This window comes from Sander vitreus, chromosome 6 (genome assembly GCF_031162955.1).
Source record: "Sander vitreus isolate 19-12246 chromosome 6, sanVit1, whole genome shotgun sequence".
NCBI classification, from domain to species: domain Eukaryota; kingdom Metazoa; phylum Chordata; class Actinopteri; order Perciformes; family Percidae; genus Sander; species Sander vitreus.
The window spans coordinates 13,334,360-13,350,147 of record NC_135860.1 but is presented as its reverse complement, the minus strand read 5'-3'; the positions used below and the strand labels follow the sequence as shown (position 1 = coordinate 13,350,147).

General features: G+C 38.9%; 3 protein-coding genes across 3 annotated transcripts; 1 reads left to right on the top strand and 2 right to left on the bottom strand.

Moving 5' to 3' along the window:
* The first annotated feature begins 1,301 nt into the window (after positions 1-1,301).
* Positions 1,302-4,281, top strand: cdc42ep5 (CDC42 effector protein (Rho GTPase binding) 5). Its single transcript, XM_078252776.1, has 2 exons — positions 1,302-1,460; positions 2,388-4,281. The coding sequence occupies exon 2, from the start codon at positions 2,390-2,392 to the stop codon at positions 3,290-3,292; it is 903 nt and encodes a 300-aa protein (XP_078108902.1). The 5' UTR covers positions 1,302-1,460; positions 2,388-2,389; the 3' UTR covers positions 3,293-4,281.
* A 186-nt stretch (positions 4,282-4,467) lies between these two features.
* On the bottom strand, positions 4,468-10,876 carry grwd1 (glutamate-rich WD repeat containing 1). Its single transcript, XM_078252775.1, has 7 exons — positions 10,605-10,876; positions 10,176-10,293; positions 7,878-8,040; positions 7,554-7,764; positions 6,645-6,790; positions 5,608-5,799; positions 4,468-5,074 (listed from the first exon to the last, which is right to left on the bottom strand). The coding sequence occupies exons 1-7, from the start codon at positions 10,825-10,827 to the stop codon at positions 4,766-4,768; spliced, it is 1,362 nt and encodes a 453-aa protein (XP_078108901.1). The 5' UTR covers positions 10,828-10,876; the 3' UTR covers positions 4,468-4,765.
* Positions 10,877-11,800: 924 nt separating this feature from the next.
* On the bottom strand, positions 11,801-15,788 carry LOC144519558 (uncharacterized). Its single transcript, XM_078252774.1, has 5 exons — positions 15,234-15,788; positions 14,751-14,857; positions 14,225-14,296; positions 13,770-13,916; positions 11,801-13,507 (listed from the first exon to the last, which is right to left on the bottom strand). The coding sequence occupies exons 1-5, from the start codon at positions 15,244-15,246 to the stop codon at positions 13,154-13,156; spliced, it is 693 nt and encodes a 230-aa protein (XP_078108900.1). The 5' UTR covers positions 15,247-15,788; the 3' UTR covers positions 11,801-13,153.

Genomic DNA, 15,788 nt, shown 5'->3' with positions numbered 1-15,788 from the left:
TGTGTGAATACCTTGGGTTTGATAATGCCTCTTGTTTTTTTTAACCCATGAGAGAAAACTGGATAATACAGACTCTATATCTATCGACTACAGCATCTCTACTCCACTCCTGTTGTTGATCCAAATTCAGGTTTTCGCCAGTCGTTTTTGAAGTGGATTCCTTACTTATTATGAGTAAATATAGGTTAAAGAATACATGTAGCCTGACAATGTTTTTAATATTGCATGTAATATTTAATATTTTTTTGAGTTTACTTTGAGTGTTAAGTTTAGGCTATGGGCCTATATTTACCTATAAATATTCAATATTTTTCATATTTTTAACAAATCCCTTAAAAAAAACAAAATCAACATCAATTGATCCTATACTAACACGAATGATCTATGTAGCCAAAGCCTGATACACTGACTCCAATTGTTTCAAAAAAAAAACACATCATTGGTCAGTGCTGCACTCCGTGAACTGGTCCTTCATTACCTTGAACATGGGTGTTGTAGTTTATTTGAGTCACTACCAAATATGCTGTCCTGCTGCTGTAAACAATGACACAAAAAATTATTCTTCAGCTGAAAATAGTCCCCAACAAATTTACTCGTGTTTGAGTATCGTTTGCTAAAAACTACAGTGCTCGGCTGTTTTTTGAAAACAAAGTTTTTAAGTTTTTAAGAAGAGAAGAATTACGTGAACTAATGGGCTTGGGACTGATTGTAACGGACAAGATGGAAGTTGGAAAATATTGAGATACCAACTAACAGTGCTGGTGTTGGTGTTTTCCTGTGATTTGTTAACAATAATAAAAATAAATATAGAATATTGCTAGCCTTATCCTTTGAATAGAGCTTGCAGAAAATATAACTGACAGGCTAATTAAATAAAAAAGAATAATGAAAAACCCAAATAGGCTAATTAAAACATTTTTTTGAAAATCACTTGTTTATAGTGACAGGACTTTGATTCATGATCTAGTAGGCCTATTTCTATCCTGGCTAAAACCCTTATTTTTCCATAAAGATATAGGCTATAATTAAAGTTAACAAGTTAGAATTTGATACTTTTTAATTGGCTATGTATACACATAACCCTCATTCACATAAACGACCAATAGGCTATTCTACATCCTGGTGCTTAATTAATAAATATGGCTCACAATTCAACCTAACCTTCAATAAAATAAAAAAGCAGTTTAGAAGCAGTCTGAGGAGAGTCTCGTTTATATTTAACAACGTCTGGAAAAGTCGGCAGAACGACAGAAACGTTGATCCAGCGCTCCCTAATAACCGTCGCGTCACTTCCTCACCCCATGCCCATCCCTTTGGAAAAAAAGAAAATTCACACAGGCAAACGACGGCGAGAAAAAGAGCGAGGGAAAAGTCGGGAGGGAAGCAAAAGTCAAAAAGCCAGATGAAAAAGTTGGATACTGCGGAGCGAGCCAACCAAAGACCAGAATATCCTCTTTAAAGTAAGTTTTCCACACTTTGAATGTGTCGGTGACGCTCACTCATTGTCAGTTGATTAGTTTTACATTGGTCCAACGTTCCTTTCACTGCTTGTCAATAAGTGTAACCCTCGCATGCTCTTCGTGTAAGTTATACATTATATATTTAACTAATATAATACCATTTACTTAAATTATTATTGGAAAGCCTTAAGGGTTGGGGTAGGCCTGTAAGCCCCCTCCCCTCTGAAATCTATCACACACACACACACACACACACACACACACACACACACACACACACACACACACTAAAAAGAATGGTTTCTCAAATGTAAATTCTGGTTTGCAATGTATGTTATTGATAAAGAAATTGTCATTATGGTGGGTTAATATAATAATAATAATAATAATAATAATAATAATAATAATAACAATGTATGGGGTAATATTGGCTTCCACTTAATGTAATAATTATTAACTTAAAATCTTTTTATTTTATTTATGCTGACATCTAAATGTAATGCTCACCAAAGTAGCACAACTCAATGGCTTTGGTTGTTATAGATATAGGTTATAGATTCAGTTTTGTTTTTGTAGAGAAAGTTAGTCTTGTTTTTGTCTGCATACACCCTTGAGGGAAGAGAAAAGTATGTGCTAGCGTTGCATGAGTGTGTTTGAAGTACATGTCTCAGCATGGCCTTCACAGCCACAGTGCCAAAATGCTCATTGGTGTCCCACAATGTTGCACAACATATGAAGTGTTGACGTTGCCCTGTCTTATCAGGAGGCTGGACTGGGGCTCCAGTAGTCCCAGCTTCCTGCACAATTTTCGTATTATGTATATCTCATTTCAGTGTTGCTGCTATTCACTCTTTGCTATATGTAAATAAGATTTTATCCTCTCCCTGCTTTGCCTCCTTCTTCCCCCCTTCCTCAATCTGTCTACAGTCATGCCGCTGCACAAATCTACCCGGGCACCTCGCCTGGACCCTACCATGATCTCAGCCCCACTGGGCGACTTTCGCCACACCATGCACATTGGGAGGGGTGGCGATGCCTTTGGGGACACCTCCTTCCTGTCCACTCTTGGACCGAGCCCGGCCAGCCCTGACCCTGAGAGTTCAGGGATGATGCCAGCTGCTGACACTCAGGTGGCAGTCAACCACAGTGATCTTTATTCTGATGCTCCAGGAATCCCACAGAACAATGAGCTTCAGCACTCTGAGTCAGTGTCTTCATTCGACCTGGACCTGGATCTAGGCCCGTCTATGCTGGGGGATGTACTAGGGGTGATGGACGGTTTGGGGCTTGACTCCAATGAGGAGGATGTGTTCAATCCCAAAAGTGGCACATCCTTGATGGAAACAAAGCAGGGAAAAGGGGCCTTGGAGATGACTGTGAACAAACATAACGAGCTGAATGGAAAGAACTTGGTTGGGTTCGATGGAAACCAGGTGGGAGACAGCAGGATACCAGATGGGAATGGGATCAAGCCAAAGGGGTTAAGACCAAAAGTGCGATTCAGCGACAAACGAGAAGAGATAATTCGCCAAGCATCTGAAGAGGAAGAGGGTCAAGGGTTCAACTTCCAGGACGAGGATCAGCTTGTGTGTCGTAGTCCAACAAGGGGTAAGGTTGAGAGCGTAGTAGGTGGAGGTGAAACCGAGTTCACCAATCACAAAGTAGATTTGCCACCTAGTCCGGACCTGTCACATAGCTCAGAGTATGAAGGAGTCACCCTATTGGACAGGAGGAGGGTCGACAGCTGCCACTCAGAGACTGATTCAGAAGAAGAGGAGGAAGGACGAGGCTACACATTTGAAGATGAGTTTGATGATGAAATTGGTCTATAGGGGATAGGTACGGTTTCCTCTTGAAAACAGATCTTTGCTGTCAAGTAAATCAAATATACTGTATTTCTTAAACTCATCATGTCAGTATCATTTGAATGGGAGGCTTAAACAGAATGCAAACTGGATTTAAAAACAAAGATGTACAGTTTGACGACGTTGCTCAACTGGAAAAGACATTTTATGTTTTATCTGTTAAGGGTAGCAGATTTGTAATAGACAGTCATTTTCATCAGAGAAATCAGTATGTCAGGTTATTACAGTGAAAGGTTTGTAGCACTTTGATTTATTTCATTGACCTGGAAGCTTTGCTATGAAACAGACTAAATTAATGATGCTTGTGTTCATTTTTACTATTTCTTATATTTACCATCTGAAGCGCACACAACAGGTGTTTATTGAGCTTTATGTTATAGTGCCTTAAAGAGAGCTGTGTGCTTACACTATTGTACCATGTGTTATATCAATGTCTTAATTATTTCTCATATTGCATGTTTATTACAATCTCATTAGAATGTCTTCTCTTGATGTTTAATGCATTTGACAAGCTTTACAAATGATTCTCAGAGACTTTGTCAGAAAATAAAGTCATCCTGTGTATAATTATTTACTGTGAATTTGTCACATTCCAAATCTGACAGTGGGAGTTTCTCTGGTTCAGATCCGTTTAACACATCTGTTTTCTTAATGCAGTTATTTAGCATGTTTTCAAGTTACCAAAGCTTTTCTTTGGGCTGTGGGGCTGGACTAATACTGTAATGCTAAGACAATCGTGGGTTTTAAAGGTCAACTGTAAATCAGGACCAGCAGTGTATTTTTGCACGTTTTTTTTGCTTGTATAATGCTTGTATTTTAAAAAGAGATTTCAGAATGCTGTAAAAGGGAGAGGCCATTATGCTCATGAAAATGCTGGTTTAAACACATTTGTTATCCTGTGGTTTGATAAAGATTACAGTGAAAAAAAAATAAAACAATTGGGATTTTGAAATATTCATCAGACTTGGCTATGACTTGTATTTTCATTGGAAATGACTCCTGGCCAGAAAAGAAATGTAAACCTTTTATGTATAGACACTTCCTGAAATTAAGTAGTTATTTGCTATGCTCCATTATAAATAAAAAAAAACAGTATACCAGTCTCTCTTTAAAACCATTAATTCAAGAAAACAGAACCTAAGAACAGTTTTAAACATTTTATTTTAAGCACGCAATAGGGAATGCCTAAAATAGTTCACACATCTGTAAAACATACAGACTGAAAGTCCAATAGTAAAGAGAACACCATACGGTGCCTATGTTGGCCAATAAATGTCAGAAAGTAGAATTATTACCTACACAGCTGAGTTATGTACATTATTGCAAGCTCCTTAATGATGAAACATTACAGTTTACTGCTCATTACACATTAAAAGTGTACTAATCATGTAAAATGCAAAAAACAGGTTTCTCTCTCAAACACACACACACACACACACACTACACAGATATTGTCCTGAACACGTTAAATCCTGACAGAGCCGTGGAGATCATCACACCAGGTATCTGTGGGTGCCAGTGGATCTCCTTGATCTCTGACTGACCCTGGTGCAGGAAGAGTAGTTGAGGGGGTAAGTCCTTCACCCCCTCCACCCTGGCACCCACATCACACGACTCCACAGACAGATCCCACTGGCTGATGACGTCATCTGCTCCTGAGGCGGCGAAGACACTCGAGTCCACCGGGCTCCACTCCACGGACGTGATGGGAGCGCTATGCTGCTTGAAGTTCGCCACAGGCTGCCCAGTCTACAGGTACAATAAGAGGTGTGACGGATGTTCATCCCGTACAATATCAAGCTACAAAAGTATCAATCCTTACATAAAGAAAGAAAGAAAGAAAGAAATCTGTGTATTTTCTGCTTTTTGCCCACAAGCTTCAACAAGAAATTGACAGGGTGCAGGAGTGCGTTATAAAGGCTTAAAAATAGATTGTCGTATTAGGAGGAGGGTTACTGCGGTTATGACAGTTATGTTATACTATTGTGTAACAGGTAAAAGATGGAAGAAATGTCCCCACCTAACTTATTAGTTAAAACTGTGAAGGGGATTGATTATCTGATGGTGTAATACCAGGAGCACCGTTTGTCTTTTAGCAATAATGATGGGTTACTTTGTTGTGATGACACTCACTGATCAAACAGTGAGATCTTCACTCCGAGTCATACACTAACAAGTAATAACTCAGCAGTACAATGTTCAACTGAATTATCTATCGAGTTGAATGATTACTAATAAAAGTTACTGATTTTACATACACAAATGAAACTGTTGGGTTTTACCTTAAACTGTCGAAGGTCCCATACTTTCAGAAGCCCATCGTCCCCTCCTGACAGGATGAATGGTTCGCTCCTGTTCCAGCTGATCACATTGATGTCTGATGAGTGAGCTTCATTAGCTGAAAGCATTGAATTGGGCGGGGCACGCATATCCCAGATACGAATTGACTGATCCACCGAACAGGATGCAAAAACCTGTGGCAAAAAAGACAGTTTAGTTAGTACAGATTCTGAACCTTCAGATCAAATATATACACAAAACAAGACTTAATTGGTCTTCCCAACCAAAGTACTCTACTGTATTTACATGTTTGTTCTGTGTTTTTAGTGTGTGAAGGTTGAGCTTTCCATGTTTATATTTTGTATTTTGTGTTTTATGCTTTTTGCAAATGTTGCTACATTGAGAAATTAAGAGTCAACACCAGTTAGGTTGCACAAGAGCCAGACGGTGAACACGCATAGAAGCAAAAAGGTTACCACCCATGTGAGGCTGTAGGATTCAAATCCACATACCACAAACTAGTTTGGTGACTTGTTAAATTGCACATTTAGGTAGGTGTTTCTTAGTTACAACACTGTGATGGCACATAGTTACAGTGTTAACAGGTGGTGTTTAAGTCAACATAGTTAAATTCATATCAATCATTCGTTTTGCGTCACAATACCCCCGTCTTCCATCCACCTTTAAAACACTGCTGAGCTGGTAAGCTCACTTTGACATTATTAATTCCTGTGGTAAAAAAAAATTCATCCTCTGCATTTGAATCCTAATAAATATTTGGGATCAGAGGGGCTACTCCAGTGCTGAGGTCAGTGGGCAATGAGGACACCTAACATGCGTGTCAAATCCCAATATGCATGTCCAATACGTATTTTTGGTTTGGGAGGAAACCTACATAAATAGACTCTTGTGGAGGTTGAACAGAGGACAATCTTGCAGTGAGCAGACAGTGCTTAACACTGAGCCACCGTGCTGCCGCTAAAGCACAATCTACGGTACCTCAGTCTGACCTACTGTCACTATTTTCCTACAAACATACTGTAGCTTCAGTGGGCGACCACTGCAGATCCTCCACAGACTTGCTGTGTGAGCTGAAAGGTCGTTGGTCAATCTGCCATGAAGTCCCTCCCTCTCGTGGCTCCCACACATGGATGTTCTTTTTGCAGTCTCCACTGACAAGACGACCTGTTAATAAAGTACAAACAGAACACTTTTTTTTAATCTTTTGTTTGACAGACACACACATCTATGCTATTACACTTCACCTCATCCTATCCGATTTTTCACAGCTGTGTAAAATCTCTCTATGCTAAGGAGGTTATGCTTTCTGTCCAGTTGGTTTGTTTCATATTTAGCAGAATAGCAGGTTTCAATTTAAATTGGTAGAAAGTTGAGCCATGGGCCTAGTAAATGAACTATGTTGTTTCTGGATGAATCTGGATCCAAGTGTGTCTGGACATCTAAAACTTGACATTTACAGTATAAGCTCTTTTGCGGTAAAACAACAAACCTGGATGTTGTAAAAAGGACAATTTGGTTGTTTCCGCCATTGAAAAGTTGCAGCTTGGGAATTTACACAGAAATCTCTGATGTTGGAGTGACAGAGGGAGAGACAGTTAAGAGTGTGAGAGATATAATTATCATTTACGTTGGGTACAAACTCTTCTCATGTTACTCACACATTGATAACTACAACGTGTGCTTGGCAGATGCATTTCATTGCATTTGAATGTACAACTGTACTTTTTAATGTATATGTCAAACTAAAACTTGAACATTACAAAGTCGATTAGGTGCAGTGAGGGACACATTCAAACTTACACGTAGTATACAAAGCATGGTGGTCACCCAAGGTTCATTTTAAAGTGTCAACAAGCTCAGAATGCATGCAAGTAGTTTGTTTCTTTTTTCATCTGTAAATTGCCTTGCAGGTAAGAGAGACACTTACCAGGTACTGTAGGTGACCAATCAACAGCGAAGCCTTCAGACATGTGTCCTGAGAAGCTAAAGAGGGGTGTGGCTTCCTTCTGCTGTTTGATGAAAGTTGCCATAGCAGCAGAACTGTGTACGGCTTCTAGCTGGGGCTGGAGGTCAAATATTTCTACCTGGCCCTTCTCTGACCAGACAGCAGCCAATGACTGCTCTCCACGCCGGGTCACCTGGAAATTCGGAAGCAAAATCAGTAATTAGGAACGTTAGACAAGTAAAGTTTCTGATACAGGAGACATACTGGCTTCGTTCATGTCTGCCTAGAAAATGATACACAACATACTCTAACTCTGTTAATCCCTCCATAGTGAGGCATCATGGCCAGTTCCATCTGAGGCTTCTTATCTTCATCCTCCTCATCGTCATCACTTTCTTCATCGCTGCTTTCTTCCCCCTCTTTGTCTTTCGCCGTTCCATGAAGGTTATGCATGCATATGACGAGAAGTCTGCCAGAAAGTAAAATGATGCATTTAAGAGGATGGAGATGACAAATTACCTGACAGTCTCATTACATTATTTCAGAGTATGCCAAAGACAGCAAACTACTTAAGAGATAAGTGTATCATCTGTATAAAAGTGGCAATTTTAATATAAATCAACATAATCTAAACAATTTTTAAAAAATGTTTAACTGACCCTTTAAAAAGGAAAACTCCCAACTCTTTCAACGTTGTGTGACTAAATGTCAAAACAGAACTGAAACAAAACCCCAACTGAACTATAAAAAAATGCCTTGGTGTGTACACTTCCAAAACAATCTGCTGTTTAAACTTGTATAGTTGGTCATTTGTAATGGTTCTAATTAATACCCCATTATAATAAAAAGGGATAGGCATAAGAGTGTTGATTGTATACTGTCTGTCTGTTAAACGTGTTGGATTTCCAGTTAATCTACCTTTAACAACTACTAAGAGTATCATTACAATGTTAAAGATTTCCAATTACAGTGTTCTTATACAAAGATGCGTTAGCAGTCTGTTTAACCCTGAGGAGTTAAAGAACAATTAACAACCAATTCAATAATATTTAAAATTAACAACAGTAATTGAACACTGTGCCTCTAATTATCGAAAGCCATCTAGAAACTAGAATAACTGATTTCTGCCATTTCAGACTTGTATTTCACTACATTCCAGATTCACTTTTGTTTGTGTGTGTTGTGTGTTGAGTATTTTATAGCATGGCAGCATTGCTACTTGCTGAATGCCTTGCACATCTGCACAGTTAATTTGGCCTCTGCTCAGGTGAAAGTGGGCAGAGCTAATCTGGGAATAATGCGAGGTCGCCAGACTCCAGCTGTGCCCATTTACAGTAACTCCAAACATTTGTATTTAGTTGGTTTGCACTGGAAAAGTAACAAAATAAAAGTATACTTAAACCAGAATTCATACCCCAAAAAAAGACATATCCAATTTTGAACTTAATAATAGTAATATATGGAAGTGCTTAAGAAAAACCAAACAAATATGGACGCCTCATATCAGCCAAAGACCATTAGTGTATTAAAACGCAAATGTTATGTGTTGGTGCATAGTCAGTGCACGGTATTTTTATCCTCACACGGCCAACTTCATAGTCTTCATAATGTGAATGCTGTTATTTACATGGGCATTAATCCTATCTGTTTATATGCAATATTATATGCAACCACACCTAGACTGATACTGTACCTACTGTTAACCTGTGTATATTTATGATTTACACTGTCAACCTTATTTTGGCATTGTACATATTTTGGATTTGCACCTTATGGTTAGCTTACCCTTTTTATATTTGCACTCTTCCCCCGGGGAAGAACATTTTGTCTTATCCCTATCATCCACCTCATACAGTATGACATGAACATAACATTAATAATAATGTTTCAACAGAATTCAATAGATTTGTCTTCCATAAAAATGAAAGAAATTATACAATTTTACATAGATAATATCGGTGCAATGAATTCATGCACCGTTTCAGACCTGAAATTTTCCCTTTTATGTTCCTTCTACATAAACATTTGGACTCAAATTACATTATTATTCTTGGAGAGTTATCATGTCTTGGTCCCTATTACAGCAAGTATGGTCTTTTGAATGACTAAAGACAATCAGTATTCTGATCTTTTTGGCACATTCACAAAGTTTCTTCCAAATATTATTGTGTTGATCTAAAAACTTGTTTCTCAAAATAAAAAAAAGACATACCATCTCTTGAGAAACATTGTCATTAACAATTTCAAATTATTTCAATGTGTATGTTTATAATTGTGTTTATTGAATGCTTTGTTTATTTTTATTTCGTTTTTTTCAATTTCTGTGCTATTCATGTTTTACATTTGTTCGTGTGTGTGTGTGTGTGTGTGTGTGTGTGTGTGTGTGTGTGTGTGTGCTGTTTTTTCTGATACCATAACCAATGTTAAATTAAGCGTCTTAATACTTCTTCCCCGTTACCAATATTGATACCTTCTTCTTGGTGAAGCAACACTGTTATTGTAATCTCAAAAGCCATGGTGCTTTGATCTAAATTCAATTAATTTCAGGTAATAACAGCGATAACCTGGAAACACACATAATGAAGTTTGTCCGGAGGTTTGTACCTGTTGCTCAGAGCTGTGTCCGCCTGTGTGCCCGCACAGAGCAGCATGGAGAGAGGAAACTGCTCCCTGCTCTCTCCATCTCCATCTCTCAGGATGTCGAAGCTCAGACATGGAGCACCTGAACACAAACACAAATTAATACCGCAGGTCCTGCATGCCGACAACACAAAACAATGCGCACACATTTACAATGACATGCAAAAGGCCCCACAGCCTCTCCTACATAGGAGCAAGACACACAGATTTTTAAATGTTTAGCCTTTATCTGTTGTTTTGCGTCTCTTTGTAGTCCTTTTCAGTCCGTTTATAGTGTGTCTCTTTGTAGTTGTTTTTGTCTCGCTGTAGTCTTTTTGTGTCTCTTTGTAGTCGTTTTATGTTTCTAAATTGTTCTTTTTAGTGTCCTGGTTGTTAAATCTTGGTACAACTTACCTGTTTGACATTCGTGGTACATGCGGTACGCGGACCGGTCCATCTCCAGTTCCTCTCCGGGGTGAAGCGGCTCTATCCCGGGCACGTACACTTTTTTCTCCCCTTCCCCGTCCGCTCCTTCCTCCGCCATATCTACTCCTTCATCATCATCGCTGCCAGCGTCGTCCATCTCCTCCATCTCGACTCCTTCCTCGGCAAACGTGTCCTCATCGGGCGCAGACATCTTGGCAGAGGCAGACTTTGCTTACTTCCGGTATGTTGATAGGCCACGTGGTTTAAACACCCAGCACTGTCACCCCTCCCCTGCTGCCCCCCTGCTGCCCCCCTGCTGCCCCCCACACCCCACCCCCAACCGCTCCCTCTCTCTCCCGGATCTCTCTTCCCCCCATTTACGGGAATTCAGCTGGCCCCTTTCGCTGCTGCCAGGAACAACCAGACTTAAAAATATTTGTCTCGGAAATTGCCCAAACTACGATGCTTAAAATGTTTTTTCGGCCTGATATTTTAGGTGGAGGTTCGGAGTCGCCTTCCCCTCTCCCCGGGGAACATTAAATCGGATGAATCATTTCCACATTTTGGGGTCATGTAGCCTACTGATCTGTTCTCTTAATACATTGTACTGACCCGGGACAGGATCTCCCACATGCTCTGAGTGAGTCAGGTTACTTATTTCAAGTAAATGCAACATGTGCGCGACCTGCAGCTGCATAGGCTGGCACTGACACCTGGTTCAGTAGCCCCTGTATTAATGAGAGAAAACAATTAATTTGGCAACAGCCTAGATATTTAAAGCGCAAAACTTAGAGTGTAAAAAATGAATTTTCCCAATGAGGGATTAATAAAGTATTTTACGTCGCATTCTTCTCAAGTAGTAACAGCCTACTTGGAAACGTGCAATGTGTCCACAGTCCAATTTAAGCCTTTGGCTAGATTTTTGTTTTCCGAATTTTTCAAATGGAGTCTTCTTGCACTCTAACTCTTTGCAGTCTGCCCCTTCCAAATTCTGACATAAATTCAGTGGAAAAATGGTCAATGAAAACTCGCGGTGCGAGCCAAAAGTCTGTTTCCACACTGGCCAAAGATACCTCTGTATTTTAAAGATTATGAAACTACAAAGAGGATCCTGTGATGACAATGGCGCACATTATTACATGCGTGGGTGTGTAGGCTACAAGCAGGGGCATGTGCGAGCACCAGATGGTGGACTTTTTATTTCTCGTTGATATCTCTACAAAAGTCGGACACCTCTGGAGTCCTGTTCGATCCAGAGCGCATTCCTCCCTCATCTGCAACTCGTCTCTTTTTTTATCAGAGTTACAAAATAGTTGTAAAGCATTTGCAAACTGGGAATGACTGTTGAAAAGAGCCGGCAGTAGCCTAATAGTTGAGCTCACATGAATGTGGAGCCTTAACGCAAACTGTGTCATGTTGCTGAACTGCAAAAAGATAAACAAAAGCTCATCTCTTTAAGCAGAATGGACAACAATATAAATATCTAGTGTTCTTACTGACAAACAGATATTTTACTTAAGCAAAAGTAGCAATACCACAATGCAAAAATACTGTTACAAGTAAAGTCTGCATTCAAAATTATAGTGAAGTAAAAGTGTGCCAGCATTGTTTGTAAATATATAATGCAGAAAAATGCTATGTAATTGTTAAACTATTATAATTCTGTTAGTATTGTTGATGCATTATTGTGTCAGCATTTTCCTGTTGTAGTTGGTGGAGCTAATTTTACCAACCTAATAAACTGTTGGGTAATTTCATTTATAACAATGAATCACGTCTGTAAAGTAACCATCAACTACAGCTGTCAGATAAATGTAGTAGTGTAAAAAGTAGAATATTTACCTCTGAAATGTAGTGGAGTAGAGGTATTAAGTAGCATAAAATTAGTAAAATAAGTATGTACAAGTAGCTCAAAACTGTACGGTAGGCTACTTGATTAAATGTACCTGGTTACTTTCCATCACTGATGACAAACAGCAAAGACCACAATAAATATAGCTTACAATTCTTGGGATATTATATCAAAAACTAACAATGTATATATATATATATATATATGTATATATATATATATATATATATATATATATATATATATGTCTTTAATTTACAAATATGTACAAAAGTAAACGCCCATTGACTGTAATATCTTACATTTACACAACATTCATTGTAAACAGTGATGAATTCGACATCAATAGACGATGGCTTATATGTGCATTGGCTTGCTCAGCATTTACTGTATCTCTGGTTAGCATGAAGAGCATAGCTAGCTGGAGCTTGTGACTTACTCTAGAGAGACATGGCTATACGTTTATATCTGTTATATCAGTTGTTACAGAGCACTGTTGCACAGAGAATTTAGCTATGTGAACTAACTTTGGACATTAGATGCAACCGGTGCATGTCACTTCATATTAAAAAAAGCTTGCTGCATTGAAACACAAAGACACAAATATAAGAAAACAAACATTCAGTGCCAGGAAATGTCTTGCATTTTGTGTGCATCATCAAAAAAAAAAGATCCTTTTTAGTAACTAAGGCAACAACCACCAGTAGAGTCTGAATAGCAAGGGGCTCCAAACAGAAGCAGAATATGATAGTGATGGAGGAGCACCACTGGACGGAGGCTGTGTAATGTCTATCATCTTGTCAGACTGTCCGTCCTCCTCACTGCTGATAGCTCGGGTGGTCAAGAGTCTGGCCCTCGATGGCCCATAGTCCTTCCTCTTAACAGAGGGGGGCAAAGTAGGCAGGGTGCAGGTTTCAATCGAAGGTAAGCACCCGACATCGAGCCATCGAGTGAAAAGTTCTGACGTTAGCTTGAGGAGTTCTTCAGGAGAGGAAGATAATGTCGAGAATTGGGCTAGGTCCGTCTCTTCTTGGAACCTCTGAGACAAGGAAACGAGGAACAGATGAAAATTTCCAACAGAAGGAGAAGAAAAAAGAGAAGCTTTCAAAGGCACATTCACAGGATCTTTAGAAGCACAACTCTTATTAATGTACTTTTACATAAATTCATGTTTGAAACAAAAATGTAAATATTTTGCACTAAGTAATCATATTTCAAATGACCAGTTATTTACCGGTATGTCCTTTTTGCATTTAAGTAATGTCTTTTTATGGTGAGATATATTTGAAAAGAAACCCTACCTCTGTATTTTTGTTCTTTTTTATAATTTTATCCAGTGTCTGCTTTAGATCGAGGATAAAGGAGTGATTTAGGTGTTCATCCCAGAGGTTATCAAGAAGCACATGCCAGGACTTCAGGAGCACTACTGCAGCAGGGAACACACAACACTGCAGGGAAAAGGTAGAGCAACACAACAACCCCAAAGTTAGTTTTAGTGTGCAAAACACGTGACAAATCACTGCAAAAACCACATCAATTGCTCAACTAAAAGCGAGACCTGAGGCCACATTGTACAACAGTCTTTTTTACAAGGCCTGTTTTATAGTAGTAGCTGTAGCTTAGGTAAAAGCTAATAATTATTCTGTTAAAGAAACCAAAAAGATAATGTTGTGCAAACCTGAAACAACTGTACAATGTACAACCCATTTATTGCACATCCAACCCCACTTCCTTTTTTTTTTGATAAGCAACTCACCGGATCAGTGTCACAGAGCATGCTTTTTGTGTAGCGGTGCACTACATAGTAATCTTTAGGAAATACTGTCCGCTGGAAGGGAAAACAAAAGCAAAGAAAAAGATGAGAATACACCCACAGATGATGAAATGAGTTAGCATTTATTAAATGATTACTATACTGAAATATATTGAGTTTGACAAGAATGATGTATTCATGTAGAAAACAACATAACTAACCGCTGACGTGAAACTACACACTCCCTTTGTAGAGCTACGCATGTCAGTCATAGACACTGTTTGTCTTCTGATAACTTTACAGCTCATCAGATAACAAGGCAGAGCTGAATATTCTCATTCATTTGAGTGAGATCTTCCCCTTTGACCACCTCTTTAGACCAACTGACTGAAGACAGTCAATACAAGTAATTGCATTCTTTAAAATATAGTAAATGCATTTGGAAATGTAATTCCTACAGAGAGGACACTTCAGAAAACACCAAAAGGATTACATAAAATAATAAACAAAGTCAATGTTTTTAACTTACAAATCCAGTCGGATTAGAGTCTATAGTCGTTTTAATGTTTTTCACACCTTCCAGGTCAAAGTCACATCCACCACATCGGACAGTCAACAGTGATAGCAACAGCAAAACTGTTAAAAGCATGAGGAAGAAGAAGAAGAAAAGAGACATAACACATTCAGATAATTGCTGGAAACTTTCTGTGGTTTTGTAGCTTGTTCAAATAGCATACTTACTAAAAAGCATTACATCATTTCCTGCCTCAATTAACTATTTCTGCAGAAAACATGAAACATGGCCTATTGTTACAACAGTTCTATATAATTGAATTAAGACACTGGGAATGCTATTGTAACAATACAAAGTGACACAATAAATCAGTTCTGATTCCCTCATTACTATATAACATAATAACCAGTTCCAATTATTCCACTATTTTCCTACAGACTTTAAAAACAAGACATTTTGCAAAAAGCACTAACAATGCAATTAATGCTTGTTTCTCACCTGGCAGTGACATCCTTTTATCTTTCAAAGAATGGACACTTCTCCATTTCTCTTGTTGACAGCAATCACTCTGCAGACGGGTTTCTGTGTCAGTCTGTGAAAGGCAAAGTTTCCTCTTGGTGGTTTCTTGAGGTCTTTGACACAGAGTACGCTGCTGTGTCTTTGTCTTCACCGTTTGAAATTTAGTCTTCTTGTTGACATCCCTTATACATTCCTTCCTTTTGAGTCCTTTTGGTACTTTCCAATAAATGCCTCATTTATTCTCTCACGCCATCCTGCTCTCTCACTTTGGATTTTCCCACTTAAGCCTGAATGGCTGCAGCCTTTTCCTATGAAAGCTTTTGTTTGTTCTTTTACTATATCTCTTTCCCTTTCTCCCTCTCACTACTGACCTAGAATCTTCCTGAACAGCCTAATTTGAACCACTCCTCTCTCCCTCGAAACTGGTTAATGGATAAAGCGGGAGAGACACTGGCCTCCTCTTCTTTATTTCTCCCTCTGGCCACCCTGTGTATCCTCACTGCGCTCAAAGTGAAAGTGCTCTGCTGGATTGCC